Raw genomic sequence first — 23,240 nt, 5'->3', positions numbered from 1 at the left:
TTTCTCCAAGTGAATGGATCTCTTGCCTGGAGATCAACAGTAATCCCATGCTTAGGAATTTATCTTATTAGAAAGTTCCCTAACTAGCATTTCAGTTTGAGCACCTTGATATTTTTCTTATCTGTGTGGGACTTCTTCTTTTTAAAGGAAGCCCTCCAGCCCTTTTCGAATGGCTTTTTTGACTCAGGTCTTTTAATCATGTTGAGCTCACCCTAAATGCAGAATATTAGATAGGGTCTATGTGTCAGACTCTGTTCATTGATACGCTTCTTGAATGCTGATCACTAACCATATTGCTTAATAAAGATATATGCTTACTAACCCATATTAGCAGAGTAGTAGAGGGGGGGGTGCCAAGAGTAGCTTCCCAGGAATATCAAAGGTTGTTAGCCAGTCTTTGAAGTAGAAAGTGCCTGGCAGATTCTCACCTCCCCCCGAGAGGCAGCAAGGACATTGCCACCAGAAAATGTAACCACCAACTGTAGAAAATAAGGCGGTAGCCGTGTGAAATGTCTCACATGCAAAGACAGCCTTTGTTTTGGGAATTGGGGGTAGATGTGAATGCTTTGATGTGAAGTATAATGTTAAATACCAATGACTCGAACTGCTAGCCATCAGTTCCAATGTCTATCATACTGAAGTAACTTTGGAGTATACAATAAATGCAACTTTGTTTCAAATAACCAAGTCTGCTCATTTTGAAAATTTCAATGAACCTTCGCTGACATTTTGGAACTGAACCTTCACGAAGGTTTATCAGTGCTGGTACTTTGTAGCGGATGGCTGAAATGGCACCCAGCGACCGAGAGCCTTCAGATCCGATTGAAATCCCGGTGTCCCTGGCATGGCACATTACCGAGACACGGAGGCTGGCCAAGCTAGGGGGGACGACGCACATACAAGAACTATTCATCACCCCAAGAGCATGGTACCCCCGCACCTCCACCACACTGATGGACGAGGCTGCACTCCGTCACGAAGCCATCCTCAACAGGCCGGTGAAGAAGGGGAACCCGGGGAGCGGAGATGAATCGCTGCCGAGCGAGAGCGAGGAGAAGGGATCCCCCAAACCCGAAGACAAGCAGCAGGGGTCGGAATCGGAAGGACCCTCACCGAAAGACTTGGATCCCGTTGAGGCGCTACGGCGCGAGGTGTCAACCCTAGCCCAGGATCTGAGAAGTGAAATGAAGGTAAACATGACACTGATGGTGTGAGAGGTCCAGAGGCATATCGACCGCGCACTGATGAGGGGGCCCGGAAGGTTACCCCTACCGCAACCACCACCCCCGGCCCCTGCTCCCGCCGTGCCAGCAGCATCAGCCGCCCCGGCCGCCCCAGCAGGCCCAGTGGTCCCAGTCGCGCCAGGAAGGCGGGGGAAAGCCCGAGAACTAGATGCCACGTTCGACGGGGACCCAGAGGGAGTGGAGTACTTCATAATCCAGGCGAACAGCTATATGCATTACTGGGGGGACACCTTCCCGGATGAGTTCAGCCGTGTCAGCTACTTGGGGTCGAAAATGAAAGGGGCCGCCCAAAGATGGTACGTGAGCCTGTACGAGACCAGGAGACCCGAGCTGGACACAGTTAGGGGCTTCCTCCAAGCCCTACTCTCCCAGTACGAGGATCCACTGCAAGAAACGAGGGCCATCACCACCCTCCAGAACCTGCAGCAAGGGACAATGTCAATACAGGAGTACACGGCAGAGTTCCGAACCCACTGCGCCAAAGTTTGGGGCTGGAGTGAGATGATGAAAATAACGGCGTACCGAAGGGGGCTAAACGCCAGCCTGCTGGATCGGGCCCTGGGGCAGGCGAGACCAACCACCCTGATTGGGTGGATACAATTAGTGGGTGAAGTTGAGACCAACATGAAAATGGTGGCCCTCCAACGCCAGCAGCAACAGGGGGGCAAGGCCGGCAGAGAAACCAAGCCGGGCCTGAAACCAGAAACGAAGAAGACACCGCCGGGGGGGGGAGCAAAATCCCTTCCCCCCCCCACCCGCAAGTGCTACCGGTGTGGGGACCTGAACCACCTGGCCGCCAACTGCCCGGAATGCCCCCGGGTCCCCCCTCCAACCCCCAAACCGGGGCCAGTGGGGGCCAAGAAACCAGTGAAACAGAAGGAGTCGAGCCGTGGCAGCACCGCCTTATCGATGGTGCTCGACGAGGATTCTATATTGCTAGAAGACCTGGGCAAGGACCCTTGGGAGATCGAGCCGGCGGGAAACGGGAGCGACCTGCACTGACGGGTGCCGGGCGGCAGGTCGTGGATGTATCAGCACCACTGAGGGTGAGGATATCTGGATCACTTTTGTTTGTTCCATTGACTCTGTTAAATGTAAGACTGAAAAGATTCGTGCACCCCAGAGCACTCATAGACTCGGGGTGCACTAGAGAAATCATCACCCCTAGACTAGTGGACATGTTAGAACTGTCCCGGGAGCCCCTCCCACGCCCGATTCAATTCAAGCAAATGGACGGGACAGTGATGAAGGGCGAGCCCTGTGTAGAGGAGATTCAGAGGATCCCCGTGGGGATAGACAATAATTGGGACTTGGAGATTTTTGTGATTGCCCCATCCTTTTTCTTCGATCTAGTACTGGGGGTGGGTTGGCTGGCCAAACACCAGCCAGATATTCAGGGGGTGAGCAAACCATAGATTTCACCGATGGGCGCTGCACCTCCCACTTCTGGCGAGAGCAGTGGGGCCCTAAAGCCCCACCAAAGAACGAGAAACTATGTGTATCAGTCAAAGAGGTCCAAACCATCCCCCGCAAATATTGAGACCTACGGGGGGGCATTCAGTGAGACCGAGGCCGATGAATTACCCCCTCACAGGGACAACGACTGCACCATCGAGCTAATCCCCGGGCAGTCGCTTCCCAAAGCAAAGCTCTATTCTATGGGGTGGGCGGAATAGGCTGAACTGAGGAAGTTCTTAGACAAAAACCTCAGCCGGGGGTTCATCTGCCCCGCCATGACGCCGCTCGCCGCCCTAGTACTTTTCCGGAAGAAGGATGGGAGCCTTAGGCTTTGCACTGACTTTCGCGGGATAAACGGGATTTCTATGTCCAACGCCTACCCGATCCCCCTGATTAAAGACCTACTAAGCACAGTATCAGAAGGGTCCATCTTCACCAAAATGGACCTGCGAGACGCTTACTTCCGAGTAAGAATCAAAGAGAGGGATGAGTGGAAGACGGCCTTCAATACCCCCATGGGCCAATTTGAGTATCTAGTAATGCCCTTTGGACTACAAGAAGCCCCAAGGGTATTTATGAACTTTATCAATGAGGTGCTGAGAGAGTACTGTACAAGGGGGTAGTGGTGTACCTGGATGACATCATTATTTATTCTAAGGACCGCCCCTCACATGTGAAACTGGTGTGGGAGGTCCTGACCACCCTATATCAGAATAAACTGTATGCTAAGTTATCTAAATGCGAGTTCCACAAGGAGGAACTGGACTATCTGGGATTTAGAGTGTCGGGGAAAGGGCTAGCCATGGACCCCGCGAAAATCCAGGCAGTGTTGGACTGGGAACCCCCGAGGACACGTAGACAGCTACAATCCTTCCTCAGGTTCGCAAATTTCTACAGGTCATTCATACAGGGGTTCGCCAAGATGGCCTTGCCCCTCACGGACCTCCTAAAGACTAAGGGGATGGGGCCGGAGGCTAAGAAACCTGGCGCCAAACTAAAATGGACCCGAGAGTGCCAAATGGCGTTTGACACTCTCAAACGGTTGTTCACGAGTGAGCCGGTACTAGTGCACCCAAACGAACTTAAGCCTTTCGTGGTTCAATGCAACGCCTCCGACGTGGCCATAGGAGCCATATTAATGCAAAAAGACGATGGGGGTCAGCTACACCTGTGCGCGTACACCTCCAAAAAATTCTCCCACGAGCAGCGATCTTGGTTGGAAGGGGCATGGGTGCCGTCCGAAATCTGGACGGATCATAAAAATTTAGAGGCGCTCACGGTGCGCCACAAGCTGACGGGGAAGCAGATCCGGTGGGCGGGCTTCGCTAAATTCGACTTCGGCACGCTGCGGCACATCCCCGGCTCTAAGAACTTTCTGGCAGATGCCCTCTTGAGGCTCCCTCAGCACGAGAGCCAACGGGAGGAAGTAATAGACTCTCTGATACCTCCCGGAGCAGTGGCCGGGGCGGTGCAAACCCGGTTGAAAGCGACCCCCAAGCGGCCCAATCCCTGGGGGGGAAATAGGCTGATAACTGAGGGCAAAAAAGAGGGGGAGCAATGGCCAGACGGATTGCTGAAAGGAGAGGGGGGCTTCTGGTACCATGAGGGGAAATTGTACGTCCCAAAAACTTTGCGGCCGGAAGTCCTGCAGCACTGTCACACTAACAAGTTATCGGGCCACTTTGGTTATGTAAAAACTCTCCACCTGGTGAACAGACAATTTTGGTGGCCCCAAATGAAAAAAGACATTTCTGATTATGTACAATAATGCCCTACCTGCCTCATGGCGAAAAGAAGAGGGGGTAAAGTACCGGGACACTTACAGCCCCTTCCTACGGCCAAGCGGCCATGGTCTATAGTATCAATGGACTTTATTGTGGAACTACCGCCCTCCCAGGGGCGGACGGTGATTCTAGTAATGGTGGACACCTTTTCTAAGCAAGCCCATTTCGTCCCGTGCAAAAAGCTGCCCACTGCTAAAGAACTAGCGTATTTATTTTTTCTGCACGTGGTCCGGGTCCACTCATTCCCCGACAAGGTCATTAGCGACTGCGGGCTGCAGTTTGTTGCCAACTTCTGGCGGGAGTTTTGCAAACTGACTGGGATGGAACAGGGACTGAGTTCCGCCTACCACCTGCAGATGGACGGGCAGACAGAATGCATGAACGGGCTTCTGGAGCAGTATTTAAGGTGCTATATAAACTTCCAACATTCCAACTGGGTGGAGCTGCTACCGTTTGCTGAGTACGGGTACAACAACAGCCTCCACAGCTCCACTAAAATGACTCCCTTCCAGGCGGTAAACGGCTACGAGGGAAAGCCGTTCCCTTCTTTGCCAGGAGGGGAAAGCAACTCCCAGCCAACAGACTGTCAGCAATGGGGGGGACAGCTGGAGAAAACCTGGAAAGTAATCCAGGAGAACCTGGAAGTGGCCAAGAGGGATTACAAAGCTCAATTTGATAAAAAAAACATGGCCCAAGTTGGGATTTCAAAGTAGGAGAGACTGTTCCTATTTACCAAGAACTTGCCATTGCCACAAACCTCCCAGAAACTGTCCTACAAGTTCCTGGGGCCTTTTAAAATAAAAAGAGTGATCAACAAAGTGACTGTAGAATTGGAATTGCCTAAATTGTTTAGTAAAGTGCACCCTGTTTTCCATTGCAGCCTTCTTCATCGAGATTCGGGTGGGTCGAGGTGGCACCCGCGAGGTCCGGAGCCCAAGCCCATCTTGGTGAAGGGCCAGAAGCACCACGAAGTGAAGGAAATCCTTGACTCTAAAATCCAAAGGGGGGTCTTGTACTATTTGGTGCGCTAGCGCTATTTTCCACCTAGCTGTGACGAATGGGTTAAAGCCTCTGATTTAAACGCTCCGCAATTACTTAAGCAATTTTACCAACTGCACCCAGACAAACCCTGAGCAAGAGCTTAGGGGGGGCAGTATGTCAGACTCTGTTTATTGATACGCTTCTTGAATGCTGATCACTAACCAAATTGCCTAATAAAGATATATGCTTACTAACCCATATTAGCAGAGTAGTAGAGGGGGGGGTGCCAAGAGTAGCTTCCCAGGAATATCAAAGGTTGTTAGCCAGTCTTTGAAGTAGAAAGTGCCTGGCAGATTCTCACCTCCCCCCTTAGAGGCAGCAAGGACATTGCCCCCGGGAAATGTAACCACCAACTGTAGAAGATAAGGGGGGAGCCGTGTGAAATGTCTCACATGCAAAGACAGCCTTTGTTTTGGGAATTGGGGGTAGATGTGAATGCTTTGATGTGAAGTATAATGTTAAATACCAATGACTCGAACTGCTAGCCATGAGTTCCAATGTCTATCATGCTGAAGTAACTTTGGAATATACAATAAATGTAACTTTGTTTCAAATAACCAAGTCTGCTCATTTTGAAAACTTCAATGAACCTTGGTTGACATTATGGCTCAGTGGTAGAACATCTGCTTGACATGCAGGAGGTCCCAGGTTCAATCCCTGACTGCATCTCCAGTTCAGAGGACCAGGGAGGGAGGGATGTGAAAGACCTTTCTCCGCCTGAGACCCTGAAGAGCCGCTGCCAGTTAGAGTAGACAATACTGACCTTGATGGGACCAACCATCTGATTCAGAGTAAGGCAGCCTCATGAGCATGTATTTGATAAAACACCTTGCCTACCTTCAAATTACCCTCTGGAAGGACATATCTCTCTGCAAGCTGCTTCCAAGAGCCCCTCAAAGACTTCTCCCCACAGTCTAGTTGGGAAGTAGCAAACGAGTCCAGTTCCTACCTCGTGTGGCCCTCCAGTTGGCTCAGGGGAGAGGTAGCAAACCGCAGGTCCCATATCTGGATCACTGGCAAACGGTCGTCTTCTGAGGAGAGGACCAGCTGAGTGGCAATCTCGGGGTGCCAAGCCATTCCTGAGCAGAGCATCTGGGTGGGGGCAGAGCAGCTTGGGCTGAAACACAGCAGGGCAGGCAGAAGGGACGTGCCAGGCACTCCAACAGAGCAGGATGAGCAAGGGAGTGAGGTGGGAGAAATCAAGCAGAGTGCAGAAGCTGCCTTCCAGAAACACTGGATATACCACAAAAAAATTATCTCCATGACTCTGAGGGCTAGGAATTTGTGCCTTTATGGAACATAACCAAGGGAGCATCTATGTAATCTGAGCACAGAAGGGCAGCAGACAGAAAAGGCAGTGGAAGTCTAGCTTAAGACATCCTGCCATTAAGAAGAATCAACAGACACCACCCCCCTCAAACACACACACACACACACACCAGTCCTCCTGGCTGCCAGAAACAGTTCTCATGACAACACAGCCTGCAGAGTCAGTGCCACAGCCCAGATACAACAGCCCAATGTTGTTGAGACTGACCCACAGTCAGTGATCACTGGAAAACAAAAACTGCTAGCAGCATGTGGCCCTTGCCTGGAAACAGGCTGAGAGAAGCTCTCCTGGATCCAGCCCCCTGCTGCTGCTTGGCTCACCCTGTTGCTGTGGTCGCTGACTTTGATGATGGGCTCGTTCTTCCGGAGGTCCCACACAACCGCCTTCCCGCTGGGGTGGGCAGATGAAAGGATGTGCTGCACCTGTTGGTTCCAGGCCACCACGATGATGTCCTCTGGAGGCTGCCAAAAAGGAAAGGAGAAGACACATTTTTAAAACCAAACCCTCAGAAGTGAAGAAGTGGACAGGATCCAAAGAAGTTCTCTTGTCAAGGCCCTGATCCCATGCTCCTAAGACTCCAGGCAGATGCTTCAGGAGGCTCTTCTCAAAGGTTTTGTAGCAAAGGGACTTGGCAGCTTCCCCCAGCAGCTTATTCTACAGCTAAAGAGGTTCTGGACACGTCAACCTAGCTGCAATGCCAAGGATAATGGAGATCCTGTGGCAGAAGCCGCCAGGTTAGGTGGACCTGTGGTGACTATTTTGCTGGATTTTGATTCTTATACATATAGCAACCTGACACTTTGGCAGAAACTGAAGGTCAAAATCAAGGGCAGGCTTATTTTCTGGAATGAACTCAAGACTGGGGTTTGAACCTGAAAACTCCTGCATGCCAGTCACCTGCAGCCCCTTCAGCATGTAAGCCTGAAGCTCCCTCAAGGATCATTCATAGAGCAGCAAACTACGGCTGATCATTTTGTCGAAACTAAGCCACATGCTTCACTCTACACTGCCAGAGCCATTTGAAAGATCTGGCAGGAAGTGTCCTAGGCAGAGAGAACAATCCCAAGAGCAGTATAACACTTTGGGGACACAGCAGCACATACCAGACTAGACATGATACCACTCCCTGCAGTGCAATTAATTATCTTTTGAGCAAGTATCTATTGCCTAGGATAAACCAGAAATCTGGCACCACACCTTGTCCAAATTCTGCTTCTCCACTCGCTGGGGGGGGGGGGGGAGTGGCAGAAAGAAATGACAGATGCCTGATATGATAGTTTTGTGCAGCTCCCCGAGTGAAGCTTCAAAGCCAAAGAAGGCCAGCCAGCTAGAGCCCACACCCCCCCAGCACAGAGAGCCATGAGGTCCTCTACCGGACAGCTCAGCTTCTTGGATGGGTGTCTCACAGTCTGGGCCAGCCGAGCATGTGATCGGCCATCAGAGCTGCTGCAAGGCAATGGAAGCAGGCAGGTGAACACATCCGCAGGCCTGAGACAGTGAGAGATTAGCCAACAGACGAAAGGAAAGTGGCTGCCCCCTGACCCCAGGGAGAGAACAGAAAGTGGAAGAGGGACCACGTGTACTGCTTCAGAAGTGCAGCCAGATGGAAAAGGCGACAGAGTTGAAGCCTCATGACAGCCTCCCACCACTGGCTGGCCATGACAGAGGGAGGCAGAGCAGATGACACCAAAGGCACCATCAGACAGGGCAGTTCTTCACAAGAGAGCAGTGGTGGGTGGGTGGGGGCGTTTGGTAGGGGTGGGGGCGTGTAGGACAGCCAAACCATCCAAGAACCATGAGTATTTTCTTAGCTGATTTCCTGGAGAGGCAGCATGAACTAATAAATAGATAAAACAGCCTGGAGTTATTTCTAGCCACGGAGATTTACCAGGAGAGAGCTTTAGAAAAGTCTTTTGGAGGCTGGGATTTATAGGGATTCCACAGTAGACATGGTGTTTATGATGACCGGCAGGCTCCTTCATAGTTGCTAAGGTTGATTCTTTATCTAGAAAATACACAGATCACAGCACTAACCGAGATTACTAGAGACAGTGAAAACTGGGTATTTCCACTTCTTAAAAAATGCAAGAGACGCACAAGTTATAGTTCTCAGTGTCTACTAAACTTTCAGCTCTCCAGTATGCTTTCTAGGCTCCGTTCAACCTGAATCTTCCCAAAATCTACCTGTCAGGTTCTAATAGACTTCTTTGGCATCACACAGTGATGCTGCACACCAATATCAGTTTGTAACACTGAGGAGGTGGTGTAACAACATCACCTCACATAGGCACTGGAGACGAGGGGGAAGGAGACTTCCAAAAACATGCAGGTTACAGAAGCTGCCTTTCTGCCTCTGATCGGAATTGGTTTCTTATCAGCTACGAATTCTGGATGATGATGATCTCAACCAATTCTGACTCGGTCCTTTTGCAGTTTTCCTGCACTTGAGAAACTTGCCGTTTCTTTCTGGGTCCTGCCAGAGTCACTGGTTCCAGGGCCTGCACAGCCATTATGTAAACTAGCATGAGAAGCCCCTGGGCTCATGGGCTGGCCACCTCCTCCCCTCCTGTGTCACTCTGGAATAAAAAAAATTCCCAGTTTGCAATGAAACCAGTGTTTTTTCTTTCCATTTTCTCTGAACCATCTTGTTGTACCCTGACCTAGCCACAGTAATCCATGCAACAGCCACCTCCAGGCTTGACTACTGCAACTCACTTTATGCTGGCCTGCTCTTGAGACTGTCCCAGAAGCCCCAACTAATCCAGAATGCGGTGGTGCAAGTCCTGACAGGAATGCCATGGATGGGAATGCACATAGACAACTTGCACTGGTTTTCAGTGGAGCGCCGAATCAAATTCAAGGTTTTGGTATTGACCTTCAAGGCCTTGAGTGGTCTGCACCAACATATCTGCAGGACTGTCTCTTCTGGTATGTCCCTGGGAGAATGTTACACTCCTCAGATAACAATCTGCTGGTGATCCCCGGCCCTAAAGACAGCTGGCTGTCCTTGTCCTTCTCCAGGGCTTCTTCAGTCCTGACCCCAACCTGGTGGAACTCTCTGCCAAACAACATCTGTGCCCTGCAGGATCTTATGCCATTCCACTGGATTTGCAAGGCAGAGGGGTTCTGCCAGATCTTTGGTTGAGGGTAGTGACGGAATAAATTCTAGCGGGCATCCTCCCCTGCTCTCCATCCCCCTCAGACTGATTTAATTCTTCTTCCACACATCCATGAAGACTGGAAATGGGAGGAAACAGTAAATTTCACCACTTGATTTCTTAAAATTAATGTATTAATATGGTTTGTTCGATTATATGGTTTTTAATGTTTTTATAATGTTGTGTATCACCTAGAAAAAGAGCCCCGTGGCGCAGAGTGGTAAAGCTGCAGTATTGCAGTCCTAAGTTCTGCTCACAACCTGAGTTCGATCCTGGCAGAAGCTGGGTTCAGATAGCTGGCTCAAGGTTGACTCAGCCTTCCATCCTTCCGAGGTCGGTAAAATGAGTAGCCAGTTTGCTGGGGGGAAAGTGTAGATGGCTGGGGAAGGCAATGGCAAACCACCCTGTAAAAAGTCTGCCATTAAAACGTTGTTAAAGCAACGTCACCCCAGAGTTGGAAATGACTGGTGCCTGCACAGGGGACTACCTTTACCTTTATATCACCTAGAACCCTACAAAAGAAGGCATTAGGCAATTCATAAATATAATGAAATAAATAATAAAAAATAGACAAATAAACTACTTTCTTGCTCACAAAGCTAGATTCCAAACCCAAATCTTCTCCCTTTCCTACCCCCAATCGTTCCAGGTAGCTTTTTCTTCAGCAAAGGAGTTCCCCACCTGTGATTTAGTCCCTGGAGTCATTGGCATACTGAAGTTATTCAGATCCCAGATGTAAATTTCAGAGTTGTTGGCTCCAGAAGCCAGCAGGTTGTCCTGGAAAGAAAACAGCTATTGTAAGAGTGGCTGGCTGGCCAGGCTGTGCAAAAAAGTGCTAGTAGATGCCTATTCCTTACCGTCAACCCTGTAGTAATACAATGCCTGACCTAGGGTTACACAGACTTGGCTTGAAGAAAGTGCATACCTTCCAGATGTGCGTGTGGGGGAAAAGGTATGTCCCCTCACCCTGGGCAGCCTAGAAGTCTGCCATGAAAGCAGCATTCTAGTGCATGTGCCCAATAAAATGCTGGGTGTGGAGACTGCAGACCTACTGGCTATGTTTATACACTGCCTTCATTTGTAACAGAAAAATATCCCCCACGCCTCCAAAACCAGGCTTTAACCTTCAAGTGCACAAATCTGCAGCAGAAGTGATTTGGGATATAAACATGGAAAATCAAAGCACATTTGCCTCTTCCCACAGCTGTCACAATAAACGTGGAGGCAGCAGCATGATTCAGTCCTGACTGACAAAACAAGGGCAGATGTGCGTAAAATAAACTTCACAGTCAAGAAAATGTAGACGTTAATAAGATAAGGTTCTTAGGGATTTATCTTATTGGAAAGTTCCCTAATATACGAAGGAAAAATTTCTCTCAGAAGTGAAGAGGGGAATTCTGAGGTAAAAAGTATGGACAGCAGGGCTGCAAAGAAGACTGAAGGCAGAATGGAATCTGAGAAGGAAGTAGTTTTGACATCAGCTTATGCGAATAAACAATTTAAAGAAAATAAAGAACTGGAAATTTTGAGATTTCAGCAAACACTAGGAATGAGCTAGAGCTGGCTAGAAAGCAACAAAAGCAGGCTAAAGTATGGTTGGCTAGAATGCAACAAGAGCTAAAGCTGACAAATGAAAATATAGGCTCAAAGGAAAATGAGGGTCAGTCATAGAAACTACAATTAGAACAAACAAAGTTATGTGCTAAGCTAGGGGTGTCAGAAATGCACCATGACAATCCCAGAACTGATATGAACAAGTTCCCTAAATTTCATAAAGGCAGTGAGGTAGACACTTGGTGTATTAATTTTGGGAGAACGTGTGAGGATTTTGGTGTTGATGATGGAGATCACACCAAGTACCTAAGATCTCAGATTTATGAAGAATCTGAGGAAGTATATTCCCAGATGAGAACAGATAAAGCAAAAAATTGTCATCTCTTTAGAGAAAGAAATTGGATTCATTACCAGACCATAGCAGGAAAGAGTTCACACAAATGAAAAAAAACCCCTCATGAAATGTAGTTTCAATGTGGACTAGATAGTTTTACACAGGTGTGTTAGCCAAATTGCATATGGAATATCTTTGGGGAATTTAATTAGGTGGGCAAGATGGCCAAGATATTAGGGGACAATAACCTGTGTATACCAGAGTCAGTTTTCCCAGGAGACCCTTAAGCATGAAGAGATTTTGAACTTAAAGCAGTTCTTTTTATTGGGAGAAAGTTCACTCATGTAATGAAAATAGCAAACATTCAACACACTCAATGCAGAACTAAGAAAAACAGCAAGGAAAAATATAGAGATATTTGAACTAGCAGAAATTTGTTGAGGGGCGATACTTTACATGAAGACCGGGGTTCAGCAGCAAAGGCGAGGGTGGGGAGGGGTGGCAAGAGATGACCAGTATCACTCACAATAAGGATCTCAAACTGATCAGGTAAGGGGACGGCTCTTACAGCAAGGTAGGGGTACTGAAAGAGGCATGTTTGCCTGGCAGGATGGTCTGCCTTAAATAGCCAAATTCATAACCTGAGGCAGGGGTCTTAATGACGCCCACTGACAGGCTAGCTGGTTCCCAGGATGGTTGAACAAAAGATCCCCAAAGTGCGCTTGATCACTCTTGGGGAAGGTCCTATTTAGAAACAACGGAGAAAGTATAGGGCCATTTAGAGCGTAATATTTCCTTTAGTGGCACCAAGGGAGGGGAAGAAAGAAATAATAGTTCAGACAAATAGAGGAGATGGGTGACAGGATCTCTGTCATTGATGGGTGATCTTTTCAGTGATGGTCAATTGACAGGAACAGTCCATTGTTTCACTATGGGCATTTCATCAGACCTTTTGTGAGTAAGTGGCTTCTACATATGCATTGCAAAAACTTAAGCAACACCTCTGGAAGTATGTGCTGTCTCCGGAGCCTCTTCATGGCTGCTTACAGAAGGCTGTGTTGTCCTCTTTGAGGAACAGGGCCTCTCCTTGGTCTGTAGAAGCTGTATTGGCGGTGAGGCTGGCCTATCTCTACTCGTCTCAGTGTTAGCTCTCGACCAGGAGGGTGAAGCAGGATTCTGAGGCTGCATGGTGGTGGTGTCAGGAATCATTTACTGTAGCACAATCCAAACAGGATTGGTCTGAGCCTGGCATGGCTTAGTGTTTTAACTGTCCATCAGGGCTGGTTACCCACATTTGGCATGGCACAGATGCCAGTCAGGATACAATCCATAAGAGTCACTGTAAACATTGGGGGCGGGAGGTAGGCTGGGGAATACAGTTCTGCCTTATAGGTGGAAGGAAGTGGGGCTGACACAGCCCAAAAACTAATCACTCTTATTAGCTTGGAGCAGTTTTACAAGGCAGTACCACAGCAATCAAAGTGATTTACAAAACAAAGCAAACCTGAAAGTGTTGTGCAAGCTAGCTTAATGGACTCCTAAAAAGAGGACATGAAGGAATGGCCACAGAAATAAGTTGTTCCTCAAAACACCAACCCTGCAGAGAAGGCACCTCAGAGGGGCGCCAAATGAACCTATTTCTACTGTAGGAAAGCAAGGCATTACTGCAGCAATTGTCCCAAATTAAAATCTACCTCAGACTCTATTAAACAACTGAATGTTGTTAAGAAGGTAGAATCTGAAAAAAGGAGCAGGAGACACCGTTAACAACGGCTTCTGAGGAAAAGTATGTCACTGCTTCATCCGTATGGACAGTGCCTGCGGGAGTTGAGAGGGAATGTTTAGAACCCACAATGGTCAATGACCAAATGCTCTATGCATGGGGTGACACGGGAGCAGAGGTTTCACTAATCCATCTCTGTCTTTTCCGTCAAGTCAAATATCTAAGAAAACATGACCTCTATTAAACTGACTTATAAGTACAGCTGTAGTCTAGCAGGTTTGCAAACAAGAAACTTTTAGGGAGCACACAGCTTAGATGCTGCCAATCTTTAATTTAAAGCTTGTGTTCCCTACTCTATTTGATTGTGGGCAGGTTTCGGAGAGGTAGAGGAACTAGAGATCAAATTGCCAACGTTCGCTGGATTATGGAGAAAGCATGGGAGTATCAGAAAAATGTCTATTTCTGTTTTATTGACTATGCTAAAGCCTTTGATTGTGTGGATGATAACAAATTGTGGCAAGTCCTTAAAGAGATGGGAGTACCAGACCACCTCACATGTCTCCTGAGAAACCTGTATAAGGGTCAAGAAGCAACTGTCAGAACAGGATATGGAACAACTGATTGGTTTAGAATAGGAAAAGGAGTTCGACAAGGATGTATATTGTCACCCTGCTTATTTAATTTATATGGAGAGTACATCATGCGGAATGCTGGCCTGGATGAAGCACAAGCTGGAATTAAGATTGCTGGGAAAAACATCAGCAACCTCAGATATGCAGATGATATTACTCTAATGGCAGAAAGTGAGGAGGACCTAAAGAACCTCTTGTTGAGGGTGAAAGAGGAGAGCACAAAAGTAGGCTTGAAACTCAACATCAAAAAAACTAAGATCATGGCATCCAGCCCCATCATACCTTGGCAAATAAAAGGGGAAGACATGGAAGTAGTGACAGACTTCACATTTCTGGGATCCAAGATCACTGCAGATGGTGACTGTAGCCATGAAATTAAAAGACGTTTGCTCTTTGGGAGGACAGCTATGGCGAACCTGGGCAGTATAATAAAAAGTAGAGACATCACTCTGCCAACAAAAGTCCATATAGTCAAAGTGATGGTATTCCCAGTAGTAATGTATGGCTGTGAGAGCTGGACCATAAGGAAGGTGGAGCGCAGAAGAATAGATGCTTTTGAGATGTGGTGCTGGAGAAGACTCTTGAAAGTCCCTTGGACTGCAAGAAGATCCATTCAGTCAGTCCTAAGGGAAATCAACCCAGACTGTTACCTGGAAGGTCAGATGCTGAAGCTGAAGCTCAAATTCTCTGGCCACCAAATGAGAAGGGAGCACTCCCTGGTGAAGACCATGATGCTGGGAAAGGCAGAAGGCAAAAGAAGAAGGGGACGGCAAAAGATGAGATGGCTGGACAGTGTTACCGATGTAACAAACATAAATTTGAGCAGACTTCGAAGGATGGTGGAAGACAGGAGGCCTGGTGTGACTTTGTCCACAGGGTCGCAAAGAGTCGCACTCGACTGTGCAACTGAACGACAAACAACAAGTTGAGGTATAAAGAAAGAAGTCAGAGTGCAGGACTACAAAAAAAGATGCAGGAGTATAAAAGAGATCAGAGTCCAGGACTGGATATCCTTCAGTCCAGAAAGCAGTGGCTTCAGAGCTCCCCCGCACACACACACCACCCTGCACTGTGAAAAGTGTGTAGAGCACAGCAAATGTTTGGGATTTTTTTTGTTCTCTGTCTCCCCCTGATGGTCAAACAGTGTACATATCTATATAGTTGACTCTTTCCTCCACTATTATACTTATTGGGAGGTTGGAAGTTATGAATTTTAAACTGAAAGCATTTTTCCCATTTAAAAAACAGCATTTGAACCCTTACTGAATATGCAGTTCTTAAGAATGTGTTCTATACCAGGGACAATCAATTATATTATTAAAGAATTGGAACCGTGTTTATAATACACAAGAATTCAGTACACCAGAATTTATTACAAAGCCACACAACATCCTGGCTAGCTCTTTTTTTGGTTCCTTGAACAAGCTGCATATTGGTGCTCTCAAGCTTATAAAATGATTAGTTTTTACACTGCTAATGGGTTCTTTGGAAGTTTGAAAATTATTATTGTTATTTAATTAAATTTTTTAACTGCCCTCCCCTGTGGAACGGGGCTTAGGGCGATGTACATCAATTTTTTAAAAATTACAGAATACATTCACAACTAAAATAATAAAATATTGCCCTACATTAGCAGGACAATAATGAGCCTATAATCAATAAGCTAGAGATAAGACTGCCAAAGTATGCCACTGCCTCGTGGGAAGGTGGCTCAGTGGTAGAGCATCTGCTTGGGAAGCAGAAGGTCCCAGGTTCAATCCCTGGCATCTCCAAAAAAGGGTCCAGGCAAATAGGTGTGGAAAACCTCAGCTTGAGACCCTGGAGAGCCGCTGCCAGTCTGAGTAGACAAGACTGACTTTGATGGACCCAGGAGGGTCTGATTCAGTATAAGGCAGCTTCATATGTTCAAGGAGGCAGGAAAAACAAGAGTGCCAGTCAAATGGAAAGCTGTGGCTGTCCTCAACCGAATGCCTGGTGGAACATCTCTGCTTGACATGCCCTGAGGTTGCATTAAGCCACAGGGCATGGATGTTGTTCAGCAGAGAGTTCCACTAGGTTGGGGCCAATGTAGAAGAAGCCCTGGCCCTGGTCAAGAAGAGGCACAAACAAATGTGGCTGTGGAAGAAGCTTTATATTCTGGCTTCTTCTCTACAGGTCTTAAATACTAGTTCATGAAAAGCTTGATACTCTTACTAGAAATGACAGAATTGTATTTCTTGCATGCCAAGATGTGGAGGACTTCTAGACTCCTTGATTGCCCTTGATAAAGACTGGCTGAAAGACTGTTCAGAGAACGACTACTTATCAGTTATCACTGAATATAGTCTTCACTGAATTTTGTGGTCTTCCAGTTCTATTCATCAAACTTTTCATTCTGACAATTTGTAACTGACAAAACTTTCACTGAGACCTTGTGTGTTAACATCAGAGGAATACTCTAATCCTGTACTTTACTAAAATCTGTAATTACACTGATGGTTGACTCCATTGTTCTTTACCTTTTGAGTTCCAGCTCATGGGAAACTACCTTGCTTTTTATTTCTTGAGGAGCTGGTATTTAGAAAGCAGAAAAGCTGCAAGCTCTTTTTCACACAGAGGTAAAGGAAGATTGCTAGCAGGCAAGGGTTGGGTTTTCTCCCCATTGTCTCTTACCATGTGGGCACGATGGAGTACCTAAGGAGACTTGGTCCTTCTTGGCCAGTGCCCAGCAAGAAGGAAGATAACTTTTTTCTTGTGTCCTGGGAATTTATAAACTCCCTTTGGGAGAGTCTGCCCTGCTGTCCTTGGGATTATTCTGACCTTCCTGTCCCAAAGAGGAAGAGAAAACTATCAAGATATCCGGCACTCTTCTTTCTCTGTGCCCCTTGAGGTGTCATATTCTAGCTGGGTGTGAGATGTCCTGCTTCAGCTGAAGCCATTATTAGATGTAAGCACTCAAGTACTCTGTGGTTCAGCTTGATGGCCCAAGTTCCTCCTTTCTGCCAGCTACAAGTCTGCAGCTGGGTTCCAACACAGAGACAGACTGCAGTCCCAATGGCTGAAAAACTGGGGTGAATTTCAGGATTCACAAGATGTTCAGAGCAGAGTCACCCAAGGACAGAGTCTTGTCTTAGTCTTGGGGAATAACATGCAAGAAAACTGCATCTTGGAGGGCCTAAAATGTTCACTAAACCCCCCCCCCCATACCAATGGAAATACCATAACACACCACACCATTCCAATGCAAATTCTGAAAATTAAACAAATAAGAAAATCCATGGACTTCCATTGTTTTGTAAGAGCAATTAATAAAAAGGAGGGTTAAGAGAGGGGGCAGTAGATCTGCAAAAGCAGGGGTCCTTTGGAAAGAACAAGCAGCATCTGGAGAAAAACAAAAGCTCTGCTTGGAGCAAGATTTATGAGAAGCCGGTGACCACTACCATCCCTTTTCCCAGAGTTTCTTCCAACCAACAGTGGCACAAATGTACTTAGTTCACTAGAATGAAACGGACTATGTGCTGAGCTAGGTATGGAAGTGCTGTCAAGCTAGAATCTCAGCCTTACACTAGGGCTTAATTTTTCAGAGATACCACTAGAAGAGTTCCCTCTCTCATCAAGTTGCTGCAACACATTGCAATTCAGAGGCTGGGTACCTGGAAAGGGTTGAAGTCAAGTGCTCGAACGGGGCCAGTGTGCTTCTCCACGTGGTCAATCGCTGGCTCATTTGCTGAAGTCAGAATCTGAGAAGCGCTGTACAGGGTGATCACGCCATTATCCCCTCCGCCTGCAATCACTCCAGAGGGATCAGATCCTCCACTGGCAAATCTGCCCCAGATAAGCTTGTGAAATCTAGCAAGGAGAAAGGTACTGACTGCAAAGCTGGATCGCAACTAAAGTCAGATTTTCTTGAGTTTGCACAAACCCACAGCTCAGCTGTTACACTCCAGAAATATACTGTGGCATATATTTATTTAAGTTAACACAAATTAGGAATGTTCTTTTTTTTTCAGATGGCCTTAAATCTAGTCCAAACCATAGAAGATCATCAAGTTCATTATTAGGAGTAATGATGAAGGCCTGACATTTATCTACATGCATATCTATAGAATCTAATTCCAATGAGTATCTCCGTGGATATCTAGGGTAGCACTTACCCCAAACAGGCTTTTCTGCAAACTCAGGTAACCCCTAGGGTTTGCAGAAAAATCTGAAACGTTTAAAAAAATACTCGGGGGGGGGGGGGTTTAAATTCCACCTCCCCCCAAAAAAGAGTTGTCTGTGCATGTGCAGACAACACTTTTACCTTAGAAAGTCCCTGTGGTGGAGGCTGGGAGCTGCAATTGGCCCAGCCTGCCTGGAGCTGTTCTAGGCAAGTTGCTGAAAGACAGGGGAAAGCAGCAAAAGCAAGCAGATGAAGAGATGGGGAGAGAGCTGGTGGGCCTGAGAGAGTAAGTGAGGGGAGGGAAACTCGAGCAAGCAACTAAGAGGGAGAAGCCTCAGCATGCTCAAATGGAGCAACTCCAGGTGAGCCACTAAGAGAGGGGGAGGGTGGAGAAGTCTGCCAGGACAATTCCGGGGGAGCTGATGAGGAAGGGTAAGGAAGATTGGCTGGCTTGCCCAGAGCATCTCCAGGTGAGCTGCTGAGAGCACTGGAGAGGGGATCCTCAGCTGGCCTACCTGCAGCAGCTCTAGGTGAACTGCTGAGCAGTGATGGGGGGAGGGAAGGTCAGATGGCCCACCTGGAGCTGCTCCAGATAAGCCAGCAAGGGAGGGGAGGGAAGGTGGGCTGGTTCACACAGGCAACTGCAGGCAAGCTGCTGAAAGCTGCTCTGGGCCCAGTGAGCTGGATGCCTGCAATCGCTGCAGACTGGGCGTGGAAAGGAAGGATGATGACAACTGCTGCAGCTCCAACCATAGCAGAGAAGGACGCCAGTCACAGTTCCGGGTTTGGAGCAATGGCCAGTGTCCTTCTCTGCCCCAACTGGAGCTGCAGCACTTGCTGGCCATTGCTGACAGCTGCTGCAGGCCTAGCTGCAGCAGAGGATGCTGGCTGTCACTCTGGGCCTGGGTGAGGTGGCAGTGGTTGCCAGCAGCCACTGTAGACCCATATGGAAGCAGAGGATGCTGGTAACTGCTGTGGGCCCAGGTGCAATGGAAGCGGGTGCTGGCCCCACTGTGGACCCAGGCATGGCCATGAAGGACGCTGGTGGCCACCATGGCTTCTCTGGAAGGTGGTGGCTCCAGGAGCCTCGCCAGCCTCTGCGATGGGAGAGATATGGGATTCTCCCCTGCGAGTTTCATGGGCCTACCTCTTGTCATCTTATAAACATCTGTACAACAACCATCCTGTTAGTCAGTACTATCACCTCCTTGCTATAGATGAAGGCTTGAGGATGCAGGGGACAACAGGCTTCAGGCCTTGTGAGTTAACGGCAGAGGTGAAATTCAAACCAGGAACCCTCCAATTTGTAGATCATTTAGCCTCTGTGCAACATCAGGTCCCACACTGGCACAAGCAAATCATGCACAATATGCAAGTAATGATTTTAAAAGCAGCACCTGGCAGATATATCCAAGCCCGTCCTGCCTCACCAGAACGTCTGATCCTGACCGCCCCTTCACCCACTAGCTTAACTTCTCTGCCTTAGTTGCTAAAATCGTACAAAGCAGTTGAAGGAAAAGGGAGGAACAGGACATAGAGAATACTGGAAAGCAACTGTTGAGGCAGATGTTTCTACTCAAAATGTAGAGATATTATGATTTTGATGTAAAGCAATCTGTAGCATTCAACAACATTCCTGCCTATACTGCAGGCATATGTAATATATTTTCAAAAATGAATTCACTGTTAAATGTGACTAGCTTTCTCCAGAAGTAATTCATTATAATGTGTATGATAATACACTCTGGATGAGTTCCATGTTCTCACTGAAGTTTAACTCTATCTAAATATGCTGCATGTACAAAATGCTTGTGCCAGTTGCAAACGTTGCAGGAGTTTGCAGCTCTCTCCAACATTTGCTGTATTCATCACCAATTTGATCATAGAAAACTGAACAGGCAGTCCTAAAAGCATTAAATCCTTCTGTGGAAGTTCATGAGCTCAAAAGGATGTAACTTTGCTAAGGATTTCACTCTAAGACATTTCTACTTTTCAGTTCCATAAACATGCCAATTTTACATGCTAAGTCCTAAAAGATGTTTGTCTTGTTGTCAAAATAGTAAGTAATTTTGGGTTTGACCAAAAAAACTGCACAATTTATCCAAATGTATGTTTCTCCACCCCCACCTAGAAATTCACATTCTTAGCTCACATCCTGTGCACTGGAAGCCTTATCTGGATGCCCTCTAACTAGTTCTTGCATTGATTAAACAATACCTCCTAACCCCTAAGGTCAGAAGTTCCCTCTGCTTAAAAATGAGACAGCAGGAATCCTCAGTGTCTTAGGCCTGCATCCCTGGTATTCATGCTTGTAACTGCAGGCCTAGAGTTACGCTTGACATTGGCAGCATTATGCCACTCTCTTTCAGTGCCTCTCCCAATATCATCTGTATAGACTGGAGACCTCTATATGTCTTGACAACAAAACTTGTACCAACTGCCAGAATACAGGAAAAGCAAAATTCTGGTCTGGCTGCCAGAGGCAATTAGTTTTCACCTGGAAAAAATTCCCTCTTCTACTCCTTCCAGCCCCACCAACATGCTTAAGAGAAGAAAAGGGTGAGAAACAGGAAGGCTCCAGTACCGGTTTGCAGTGGAAAGGCTTCCTCTGCATTTCATTTCCAAAGAAGGGTCTCTGAAGTCCACTTCAAAAATGTCCAGAGTGGCACTAGTATTAAAAGAAGCATCCAGCTGCTGTGCAGATGTTCCTAGGTTGGGACACAAGAAGAAAGGACAACTAGCCGATGTTTCAGACATTTTAAAGAGCATCAGATTTCCCAAGATGACTATGCTGAATGTCTACCGTGAAATGGCAGGAGTTCACAGAGCATCTGAAGCATTTAAAGGCAAGAGGCACAGGCTTGCAGGCACCTCTGTGCATTAACACCACGGAGAAACCAGTTTTATAATCATCCGAAAGAGAAGACAGCCAGGAACTCAATTGTCCTAGATCTACACAATTGTACCCTACAACAAAACAATAAATGTTAACTTTTAAAGTTGTGGGTCCTTGTGCCCACAGACAGACATTCAAGACAAGGCTGCAAACTTTGCAAATAGGTTGGAAAGCAGGAGGCAAGAGGAGAAGCCCAGCAACTGCACAGCACACCCTCAGTCACAAAGGGATGTTGACAACATGGCAAAGAGCATGTTGAAGGGAAAAAAGTTTGCCATGTAAAATGGATAGGGAAATGTCATCAACAGGGCATCAGGAACACCCTCCCAAAGTCAGCATGCATGGGAAGCGCACCTGCCGCCAAGCAGATGGGGTGGTGGCCTGCAGGGCTCCAGGCCTGGACAGCTGTTCTCTCGACCTCCTTCAGCTTCATGGTGGCAGTTCTGAAGGAGAAAAAAGAGGAATTGCATGGTTTTAAATCACCAGAAGTTCTGTTTGTGATGAAACCCCTCAGTGGCAGGATTCTCCTGTGAGCAAACAGCAAAGGCTATGAAATGACTGTCTCTTGTCCTCGTGGCCAGATGCTGACTCAGGCATGATTTATGGCTGCTGTTCTTCTCCAGCTTCTCTGATTTCAACCTGCTCTGTGCATGGAACACAATAGGACAGAGGAGCAGGAGGTGCACCCCTTTAGAAGGCAGGAGGATGCTCAGAGGCTTCATCTCTCCTTTAAAAAAAATTCTTTGCAAGTAGAAGACGAGCATATTGAAGTGGCATAAAAAGGTTTTCCACTCAGTCAGGGTCCCTAAGGTGGCATAGAACACCCCCTCCCACTGTGTTTATTTTTTTATTCTGCATGGTGGGTATTAAAATGATATTCCCTCCCCATGTTCAGCACAGCCTGAATGATACAGTCTAAATAAACAAGGGTCGTTTTCGCACTTAGCGTTTGCTCCCCTTATTCCGCGGCGCAATTATGTCCGGATCATTTTTCTCGTTTTCCCACTAGTGACTCTTTGCGGAGTCGCCTTCCCTGAAGCCCCGGCTCAAATCGTTTTCCCACTGGCATCGACTTGAGTTCGATGCCCTGTCAATCATTTTTTTTTTAAGCGCAAGTCTGGTTGCGTTATGACGTACTAACGTACTAACGTAACATCGAGCTGTTCCCTCCCCTTCTTCTCGTGGACAAACCGCATCACGTGTGCTGCTGCTGCTTATGGATTGGCTGCAGCTGTAGTATCCTCCACAGCCCGAAGAGAGAGAAATCGAGGGGTTTGTGTGTGTGTGTGTGTGTGTGTGTGGCAGCTTCTTCCTTTCTCAGCCTTGCTCCCTCCCGGGTGGCGACGCTGGGATTTCCTCCGTGCTCTACTTCCCATTTTATACATGGCGATTTTGTGCAGGTCCAGAAATCCTGGTGGCACAGCTGAGGGAGGCATTGCCTTTTTAAAACACACACACACATGAACGCTTTGGCCCGCGCCGGCACTAGATTTCCCCCCCCCCCAACATTGTATAACGCAACAGCGAAATAACGCAACTAAAGTCAATAATAATAAAAAAAAAATTCTAACGAAACCAATTGAAGTGGCAATTGAGGCTATTCCGATGGCCTGAACGGCAGCTCGACGGGCGGCCGCCTCTCGCAGCTCTCGGGGAAAGCAGCGCCTGCACAGCCCGCCCGCCCGGCTCCCTTCCGAGGTTCCCCGAGGGCGCCCAGCCTGCAGGAGAAGCGCTCGGCGCGCCTCTAGGCAGACGCAGCTTCGGGGCCCTGCAGCGCTTCGGGACAGCCCCCCCCCCGGACTGGCTGGAAAGAAAAGGGGGCTCCAGAGCGCAGCCGGCCCCGAGGGAGACGCAGCTCCTTTTCCTGCTTGGAAACAAACTTTACTTTTGGCGGGGCTGCGGCGGGGGGGGGGGGCACCTCAAACCCAGAAGGCGCATCGGCAGA

At 47.7% G+C, this 23,240-nt stretch overlaps 1 protein-coding gene across 1 annotated transcript in view; it reads right to left on the bottom strand.

Moving 5' to 3' along the window:
- SEC31B (SEC31 homolog B, COPII coat complex component) overlaps positions 1-21,733 on the bottom strand; it is an 82,974-nt gene extending 61,241 nt beyond the window's left edge. Inside the window, exons 1-6 of the mRNA XM_060240953.1 lie at positions 21,650-21,733; positions 20,984-21,107; positions 17,891-18,086; positions 10,697-10,792; positions 7,178-7,318; positions 6,477-6,619 (exon numbers count right to left, since the gene is read on the bottom strand). Of these exons, the coding sequence (XP_060096936.1) occupies positions 6,477-6,619; positions 7,178-7,318; positions 10,697-10,792; positions 17,891-18,086; positions 20,984-21,107; positions 21,650-21,728 (779 nt within the window). The 5' untranslated portion in view covers positions 21,729-21,733. The remainder of the gene's footprint in view (positions 1-6,476; positions 6,620-7,177; positions 7,319-10,696; positions 10,793-17,890; positions 18,087-20,983; positions 21,108-21,649) is intronic.
- Between the last annotated feature and the right edge of the window lie 1,507 nt (positions 21,734-23,240).

The sequence above is a fragment of the Heteronotia binoei genome, chromosome 6 (genome assembly GCF_032191835.1).
Source record: "Heteronotia binoei isolate CCM8104 ecotype False Entrance Well chromosome 6, APGP_CSIRO_Hbin_v1, whole genome shotgun sequence".
Lineage (NCBI taxonomy): Eukaryota > Metazoa > Chordata > Lepidosauria > Squamata > Gekkonidae > Heteronotia > Heteronotia binoei.
Note: the sequence above shows the minus strand (reverse complement) of the source record. Positions and strands in the feature narration are given on the sequence as shown.